The 9,674-nt window shown below is 53.0% G+C and overlaps 1 protein-coding gene across 2 annotated transcripts in view; it reads right to left on the bottom strand.

Moving 5' to 3' along the window:
- Nucleotides 1-56: 56 nt before the first annotated feature.
- Nucleotides 57-9,674, bottom strand: part of RNF24 (ring finger protein 24) — a 29,244-nt gene continuing 19,626 nt past the window's right edge. For both annotated transcript variants that reach the window (XM_082281934.1, XM_082281935.1), the window contains exons 3-6: nt 5,810-5,852; nt 4,857-4,898; nt 2,780-2,859; nt 57-1,749 (exon numbers count right to left, since the gene is read on the bottom strand). In XM_082281934.1, coding sequence (XP_082138060.1) covers nt 1,611-1,749; nt 2,780-2,859; nt 4,857-4,898; nt 5,810-5,852 — 304 coding nt within the window. In that variant the 3' untranslated portion in view covers nt 57-1,610. The remainder of the gene's footprint in view (nt 1,750-2,779; nt 2,860-4,856; nt 4,899-5,809; nt 5,853-9,674) is intronic.

The raw sequence follows: 9,674 nt of genomic DNA, 5'->3' as shown, positions 1-9,674 counted from the left end.
GAGCAGGAGACGGGGATGGAGCTGCGCCCCAGGAGCTCCCATAGCGCTGAGCCGGGAGCTGAACCCGTCCCAAGCCTGCCGAGGTCGGCATGAGGGGGTCGGGCCGGGATGCGGGATGGGAAGGTTGGTTGGAGGAATATCCTCTCCCTAAGCAGGGAAGCTCACCCGTGCCTGGGACCTGCAAAATCCCCCTTGGCTGGGGGTTTTGGGGTGCGCTGCAGCCCCCCTGCCCTCACGGGATGGTGTCCCCACCAGCGTGGCTGGGAGCGATGCTCTGCTCTAGGACAGGGATGCTGCTGGGACAAGGGGACATGGACAACGTGACCCCACCGCCAGCCCTGCTTCGGTCCCTCCCCTGCTGGGGACATCCCCGGCGTGACAGGGAACATGGGGGGACAGAGCCCCTGCAAACACACCCCCGCTTCCAAAACCTGCTTTTATTTACATTTCAAGTCAAATCACATGCAAACTCTCGGTTGTTTTTTGGTTTTTTTTTTTCTTTCCTGGTTTTTCCTTAAGAAGAGTGTGATTAGCAAAAAAGACGCATTATTAGAATTTTCAAATAGCAATTAAATATACAAAAATAGAGCTTACAAAAAACCCAAACAAACAGAGGGAAAAAAAACCAAAACAAAACCAAAACCAGCGAATGTTTTAAAAAATATTCTGCTGCAGAATTTGTAGTGTACAAACACGTCTATGAGGCTCCACGCTCCATAAACAGTCCCGGGTTATTTGGGAGGGGGGACGGCACCAGGAGCCCCCCCAGCCCTGCCCCCGGGAAAGCCGCTGCCGTGTAATACTGACACCCCCCTCCCCCAAACCCCGGGAATGCGACTGGTGAGGATGGCAGGGGACACCCAAAACTTGTGGTCAGAGAGGCGAGAGGGTGGCCCAGCTCCCCGCCAGGCGCTGATGGGGGGTTTCGGGTGTTTTGGCAAGGGAAACCGCTGCCCAGAGACCCCCGGGGCCAGGCTGGAAGCAATGGGATGATCCCAAAGGCCGGGATTTTTTGCCTGCCCCCCATGCCAGGGCTCTCACTGCAGCTGAGGCCAGGATGGTGCCCGTTCCAGGGACTGCAGGCCCCTGAGGTAGCCGAGGAGGGGCAGCCACCCCCGGGAGGGTGAGGGGGGAATCCAAACCCGGGAGACCCACACAACCACCACCCGCTGCTCCCGGGGGTGACACCGGGTGCCGAGGGGACACCCAACCGCAGCACGACTCCAGGGGCGAGACCCCATTTCCTGGTGGGAATCGCAAAGGCAAAGGAACCGAAGGCGAAGAGAAGGGGGCAGGAAGCGGCCGCGATGCCGCGGGGTCCGCCTCGCGTTCGGGGGAGCAGGAGGTGCCGCAGCTCGGGGGCCGCCGCGCTGTTCCCGGAGGTCGCTGGGTGCCACCGCGCCGCTTCCCGGCGGCCGCGGCGCTGGAGAAGGGAGGTGCTGGAAGAAGGATGCCGTGCCGAGGACGCCGACTCCCCTCCTGGCCCTGGCGGAGGATCCGAGCCCAGGCTTCATCCCGGCAGGATTTGGGGCTGCTCAGCTGCGGCCGAAGTGCTTTGGTTGTGTCCGAGCGCCGCGGGCGGGCGCGGGCCGGGCCCGGCCCGGGAGGGACTATACGATGTTCTGCGAGCCGGGCAGCGGCCCCTGCGGCGGGCCCGGGTCCGGCTTCCCGTGCAGCTGCGCCAGCTGCAGCACCGGCATGTTACACAGGGGACACACCTTCCGCACCTCCAGCCACTTGATGAGGCACCTGCGCACACGGGGGACACGGGGCGTCAGTGCGGATACAGCGGACAGCGCTGGGGAGCTGCAGGAATCCCCCCCAAACCTCCTGATCCCGCCCTGGAGCTTTGCTGCTGAACAGTTTTTAATTCATCATTTGAGTACCTTTATGTTTTATTGGGATTTTTTTTTTTTGGGGGGGAGGTCTCTGTGTGTGTATATACAGGGATTTTGTGTTATGTTTTATATAAAATTTATATTTGTATTTATATTTATAAAATAGGGATATGAAATGTATACGCCAAAAAATAAACAAGCTATATACATAAAAGGTGTCTGTGAAATTATAAATACAGAATCTATAAATAATGTACCAATAATACACAATCACATATATGTGTATAAATAATATATAAATTTATATAATGCATATAAATGTATATAAATAAAAATAAAAAATATGTCAATAATTCTGATATCATACTATTATATATCCTGTATATTATATATAATTATATTATATACTATATATTATATATACTTATATAGTATATACAGTCTATATAGTATATATAGTGTATATATGAATGTTGTATAAATACATTATATAATATATAAAATAGAAATATATAGAAATAGATAAAATGTATATATAAATAAGCAGAAAATAGAAAAATATCTGTAATAGATAGTAGGATATTATGTAGCTTTAGCATATAGTATATTATATAGTATTATTATATAACACATTGCTATTATTTTATATAGCAACAAATTTTAGTGGTTTTGCTTTATATAAACCACGGCTATATAAAATATATATATTTACATTTTTCCTGGAATTATAGATTGAGTTGGAAGGGTTCCATGAGGCTCACCAAGGCCAGCTCCTGACTCTGCATGGGGCACCCTACAAGTGAAACCCCAGCTCCCCAAGCTGTGAATCATTGCTGCTGCTTCACATCCTCCAATTCATCCAACAGGGGCTTTTCCTGCCATTCCTGCCCTGGAATGGGGGTGGGAAGAGCCCCCAGCCCCACTGCCCAGCCCACACTTACTTCCTGTGGAAGGCATGTTTGCAGGGACAGATCCCCAGCTCGTCCTTGGGCTTGAACTCCTCCAGGCACACGGCACAGATCTGCAAGGTGTGGGATGCACAGGGCAGTGTCAGTGGTCAGGACACAACATTTGCATGTAAAAACTACACAGATGGCCAAAATCATGGAATCACGGCATGGTTTGGGTGGGGAGGGACCTTAAAGATCATCCAGCTCCATCCCTTTGGGACACCTTCCCCTAGCCCAGGGTGCTCCAAGCCCCATCCAACCTGGCCTTGGACACTTCCAGGGATCCAGGGGCAGCCACAGCTCCTCTGAGCACCCTGTGCCAGGGCCTCCCCACCCTCACAAGGGTGAAATCCCCCCTAAAGCCTTCCCAAATTTCACTGGCTGAGCTTTGGAATCGCAGTCTGAGGCTTGGGTCTCCCTTTCCTGTTGGAAGGGACCATGGAGCCTCCACAGAACAGCCCCAAAGCTGGATGTGTTTGAGGTTTTAGGGTGCAGGGGGATGGATCCAGGCTGCTGCTTGGTCCCTGGGACTGAGTTGCATCCGCAGGGACACCTCTGGGAAGAGGAAAAGGCAATGGACTTTTGCCATCCCTATCCCAGGGCTGGGAAAGCTGGTGGCTGTTTTCCCAGCAGGCAAAAGACTCAGCCAAAACCTCCTTCACCCTCGCAGCCAATTCCTCCTGACTCATTTTGGATATCCCAGGGGATTCGGGATATTTCTGGGTGGTTTTCCCAGCCTCCTCGGCCTGGGATCTCTGTCAGTGCACCAGAGCCAGGTGCAGCTGTTGGGGTCATCTCCTGAGGAACACACACATCCCGAGCTCCCCTGGGGCCTGGGAGAGGTGGAATGATGGAAAAAGGGGAAAACCAGACCCAGAGACAGGGAGGGAAGAGCTGGGCGGGCGCTTTCCCTCCGCAGGGCTCCGGGCAGCCGCCCCATCATGTTGGAAAATTCCCACCCCGTCCTCTGCTTTCCAGAAACACTGGCTGTAAATGCCAAAATACAAATGCCCCAAATGGGATATTTTTGAGCTAAACCCTGCCAGGCTTTCCCAAATCCCAGGGAAGAGCTTGAACTGCTCTGTCCCCTTCCCCACAGAGCCCTCGTCCTCCCCGAAATCTGGGAGAGCTGCAGGCAGCTGGAACAGAGCTGGAGGAGGAGGGCTGAGCGTTATCTCAGCCATTCCTGGCTCTGGCACATTCCCAAATCCCTCCTACAACTCATTTCTCACCCCACTGAAGTGCTTTGAAGCCTGTGTGCCGACAAAAACCCCACTGCAGGTCAATTTAATGGGAGTGGATCAGAAACAGGGGCCTGCAGCAGGGACTGCCTGGAACCCTGGGGCCCTTGGGATTTACCCTGTGGCTGTGGGGAGCGGAGGGCGAGGCTCAAACGTGGGATGGGCTCTGCTCAGGGGATTAAAAGAAAATAAATAGTGGCTTATAAACAACTGGAGCTGGTCGTGAGCAGATGAGCAGCCTCGTGCCCGGATGTGGGTGGGTATTTTTGTTGTCTCTTGCGGAATAAATAAATCCAGGCTGTGCCTGACGTGGGATTCGAGCAGATTCCTGCTGAAATTCAGCAGGAAAAATGGGCTGTGAGTAGGAATGCTCAGCCCCCAAAAGCCTGGAAAGCCATGGAGAAAAACGGAGGTGTTTCAGCCCTCAGGGGGCGGGGACAGAGGAGTGGATCTGCCTCTTCCAGGAGTGTTTATCCTGGATTTCAGTGTTCCCTGCCCACAGCTGTGGTGGATATTAGAGGGGACGTCCCCACCCAGGGACACTGTTTATACAAGGCCCAGCCTGCCTTGGCCTCCCCTTATCCACAGCTTCTTATAAGCGTGATAAGAACGCAATAAATAACAGTAATGATGCAGGAAAACCCAAGGGGAGGCAGGAGGAGGGAAAAGGGTTTAATCCAGATTTTTGTAGAGGAGCTCTCCCCATTTCCAAAGCACAGCTGCCTGCATGCTCTGCTCCCAGTGGAGTTAAGTTTGAGGATTTTCTCCCTCCCCAGGGTGAGGAAGAGGAGGCTGAGGGAACCTTTGTCACCCCAGGACATGCTCACCTCATGGAGGTTCAGCTCCTTCACCTTCTCCTTGAGTATGACCTGCAAGGCAAAGCACTGGGGTCAGGACAGAGCCTCTGCCATCAGCATTCCTGGGAAAAAGCTCCACAAAGGGATCCCATTGAGTGTCCCAGTAGAACTGGAAATCCCCCAGTAAACCCAGCATAGCCAGGGAGCACAAGGGGCCCTCACCCCTGCACAGGGACAGGAGGACAGGAGTGCTGGGACAGATAAAACCACAAGGACCAAATCCAGGAGGTTTCCTCCCAGATTTAACCCTCCTGGGCTACCACACTCTTTTTCACCACTTCATTTTCCCTCCATCCAAGCTGAACACCTGGAGAGGGCTATAAATCCAGGATAACTGTGTGTTATCAGCCCAACTCCACCCACCTTCCTGCTTGGATCAAGAGATCAGAGGCAGAAAATCCCACAAATCCTGGAGAAAACAGGACGGGGAAGCAGCAGCCTGACACCCACCTCTGGGCCATGTTTATTTTAACTGGTGAGTGCGGGTGGGTGCAGGGAAGAGCTGGGCTTGCCATGGAGCTGTTCCCTGGAAAAGCCCTGTGGCTGCAGGGATTTGGAGCAGCTGGGTCCAACCCTGGGAGCAGATCCAGACCCCACAGAACATGGACTGGTGGCTGGGGAAGTGATGGCACCACTGCTCTTCAGTGGGTGAGGGCTGGAGAGGTTGGGGTGCTCCAGAGGTGATGTGTTCCCAGTGTTCAGGACTTCAATGGAAAATCCAGAGGCCTGGGGATGAACAGGTGAGGGATGGTCCTGGGGGGCCCAGCTGGTAGGGGACAATTAAATCAGCAGGGACAGATTGGCCTGGGTGTTAGAACTGCCCCTGGAGGGCCAGAAACCTCCCAAGGAGAGGACCAGCACAAGGACAACTGATGGATTTGGCACTAGGGAGAAGGGAAAGAGAAGCTGGAGGATCATCTCACCTGTTTGTAGGCGTAAAGCTCTTTGTGTGCCTGATGCCTGAGCCTGCAGTGAAACCAGGGAGAAACGTGAGGTCAGGCAAAAAGTCGGGATTATTGTAATACCTCAAACATTCCACTTTTCCAGATTTAACATGTTATATTTTAAATTTTTTATTTCAGAAATGAGAATGGCCACAGGAAATGACACGTTTAGGCAACATCCAGCTTTCCCTGCTGCTGGGAAACCAACATCTCCATCCCAAAGCACACTTCTCCCTTATCCCTCTTTTGGTCTCCCTGATTTTCCGAGCAGACATCACCCACATGGTTAAGACCAGAAAAAGCGGGTGAGGAAATCACAATCTGCCATAAATCCCCTCAGTTTCCAGCCACTTCTGCTGGCAATAATTCCAAGACTGGATGTGGCACCGTTTTCCAAGAGACAGGGATTCAGACCTGAGGAAAGCCCTGCTCCTACTCCAGCAGGGACAGGGAAGGAGATTCCCTGCCCAGAGGTTTCCCAACAAAGCCCCCATCACACTGCTTGGGTGACACTGGGTTCCTCAAACTCGGCTTTATCCTCAATTCTAAGATCCATCAAACAACATCCACTCCTGCAGCAAACTGAGGGATGGAGAGGAATGGGATGAAACTGTTCCAAGAACATCTGCTGCAGTGGGAAGTCCAGCAGGAATTTTAGGCCACAAGCAAAGTGCTGGTTCCATCCCCCCCACCCTCCAGTCTCCCCTCTCCAGAGTCAGAGCCAGCAGAGCACTCCACAGGCATCCACTGGCTGGAGAAGCCCATTATGTTCCTAAAATAAATACATTTAAAATTAAAATAACTAATATTGCCTCTCATTACCAGACATGGCATTTAATAAAGTGCCTGGAAAACTCAGGAGGGAAGTCCCCAGAGCTGAAGAGTTGGCCAAGGACTTTCAATACGGAGTCAATGTGTGGCTGCAGGGCTTGGAGAGCCCTAGGAATATTTTCCCCAGCCAGCCCTGAGTGTGATTTCAGATGGGAAACCCCCTTGCCTGGAATATCTCTTCTCCAAAAATATTCTGGGGGCTGTCTGAAATCCCTGGCTGTTTCAGCCTCAACTCGTGGGGGTTTTCCAATCCTGCCACACTGCAGTGGGGAAGTTATAAAAATGGGATGGAAAAATATTTCCTTATGTCTGACACCCTCCCCCAAAATGTCATGGGCTTTCTAAGTTGAGGGATGGGTAAAAATACACCTTAATGCTGCAGGGAGAGATGCAGAAAGTTGGCCCCTGAGTCCCAGATTTCACAGGGAGCCATCCCTCCTGCTCCAAGAATGCTGCCTGGCACGAACCGGCCTGTGAACCATGGAAAACACTGCGGCAGGCAGGGAAGAGAGGAAGAGGAGGAATAGAAGGGGGAGGAGACTGGGGTCTCATCCCTCTGGCAGGGACCCTGAGCAGAAACATGAGCAGAAGATGCAGGAACAATAGAGAAAACAGGATGAAACCGGCCCAATCCGCAGGGATCCGGTGGCTGGGAAGGCGGTTATGAAACACAGATGGGGAGAAGCGAGGCGTGCGGCTGGAGACCACAGACAAGGGAAAACTCGCCCGGAATGGGAGGCTGCATCTGTCTGTGTGGAGCACTGAGTGGCCACCAAGGGTTTGGCCCCCCTGAGCCAAAGCCACTGGAGCACCTCGGAGCAGTGGTGGGGAAGGAGCAGCCACCTGGCCCTGGATCTGCACAGCTCCGTGCTGTAAGCGTGGATCTACAATGCCCTGGGCTGGTGCTGAGCCAGACAGGGAGATTTTCCCAAAAAACTCCTCCCTGGAGGTTCTGGGGAGCAGCACGAGCACAGCTGGTGCTGAAGTGTGCAAGCTCAGCCTGCTCCTCCTTGCCTCCCTCTCTCTGAGCCGGGATCCTGGGCCAGATGGATCCTGGTGGGGCCTGGTACAGCTGTCAGGAGGAGACCCCGGATCCTGGCAAGCGCTATTCCCAGTTGGAGCCGGCTCCATCCATCTCGTGTCAAGTGCTGCGACTCCCGAGGAATTCCTGGCAGATGTCTGACCGAGATAAGGGACCACACAGTGCCTGGCTGCTGATCCTGTGTGCTGTCACCCTCCCTGAAGGAACAACCGCCTCTCCTGGGCTTTGGGATCGCTTCCCACAGGAGTGGGAGCACCCTGCTTCTCTGGGTGACTGACTCACCTACAGCAAGTGAACAACTACAGGAATAAAATGCAGAGGAAAATTCTTTTGCAGGTTTACCTCCAAGATCTGCTTATTTCATGCTTTATGGTAGAAGGAGTAGAAAGGTCCCAGGCACTGACTTTTTATCCCATCATTGTGTGGCTGTCCCCAGCTCAGCTGGGCTCCTTGGGCTCTTCACAGAATCGTTTGGGTTGGAAAAACTCTCTAAGATGATCCAGTCCAACCATTCCCCCAGCACTGTCAAGGCCACCACTGACCCACGTCCCCAAGTGCCACATCCACATGGCTTTTAAATCCTTCCAAGGATGGGGACTCCAACACTGCCCTGGGCAGCTGTGCCAGGGCTGGACAACCCTTTGGGTGAAGAAATTTTCCCTCATATCCAACCTAAACCTCCCCTGGCCCAGCCTGAGGCCGTTCCCTCTCCTCCTGTCCCTGTTCCCTGCGAGCAGAGCCCGACCCTCCCGGCTGCCCCCTCCTGTCAGGGACTTGTGCAGAGCCACAAGGTCCCCCCTGAGCCTCCTTTTCTCCAGGCTGAGCCCCTTTCCCAGCTCCCTCAGCTGCTCCAGACCCTTCCCCAGCTCCGTTCCCTTCTCTGGACAGAAAATCCAACCACTACATTGGATCCTGGCAGGTCTGAATGCAGAAGGTAACAGCCCTATAAAAAAAAGAGGCTTTTTAGGGGCTTTGTACCCTGAGCCTCCCAGAGAGTTTGAGCTGCTCCAGGCTGATCAGGGATGAGCCCTGGATGATCCACAGCAAAGCAGGGAGAGAGGATGCTGCAGCCTTCACCCAGAGCGAGGATGGCATTGCTCAGCTCAGCATCCTTCTGGACTGGGTTTTATGGGACCAAAGGCAACACGAGTTTATCACTTTCATTAATTCACCAGAGATCAGACACAACCAGCTCCCTGCAAAATCTCATTTCCTTGTTCTTTCTTTTTTATCTGTAATTTTGCCAAGCAGAGGCAGCAGCCATGAGGGACCTGTGCTCTGATCTGAGTGGTTTGCAGCAGCAGAAGAGCTCAAGGTTCACCTGAACAGCGCACAGGCAATGATGATTTTTGTTGTAAAATTCCTACTGGACTCTGTTTTGAGCCAATCCAATTAAAACCGTCACTTTTCTTCCACTTGGAGTGGGGCAGCACAGCCTGTATTGACACAGCTGCAAAGCACAGCCCGTGCTCTCTCCTTCCCCAGCACATCTTTTATTTCATGCCATCAGCTCTGCGATTTGGGGTGAATACACCTGATAATGGCTCTTCCATGCTCTGGATGCCTCCCCAGCTGGGGATGTGGGGAGAGCTGCAGGGGATGCTCTGATCCAGAGCAGGAGATGAGAACCAGGGCCTGAAGGTGGTGTCATGAGCCTTGCTTGGTGTTTGCCAAGTATTTGCAGACGTGGAGTTATGGAAAAGGAGGGAGAGGATGGGCTGTGTTGATGCTGCACCTATGGGAAAGCCAGGAGCTGCTGTTACCAGCAAAGAACCCCCATGGATGGGAGCAGAGCCCTGGAGCTCTGGAGGGAACCATCCTGTCCTTCTGTTGGTCTCTCTGCGCTTGCAGGTGGCTTGTCCTCATCCTGTTGTCCACCTACAACGCTTCCCAAACCCCACCAAAGCTCAGGCTTTTATATCCCAGATGAGCTGAGATGACACAGCAGCTTCCGTGGAGGTGGATGCTCCC

Source organism: Coloeus monedula, assembly GCF_965178545.1.
Source record: "Coloeus monedula genome assembly, chromosome: 5".
Classification (NCBI taxonomy): Eukaryota; Metazoa; Chordata; class Aves; order Passeriformes; family Corvidae; genus Coloeus; species Coloeus monedula.
The sequence above is the reverse complement of the archived record's forward strand: the minus strand, read 5'-3'. Positions and strand labels throughout refer to the sequence as shown.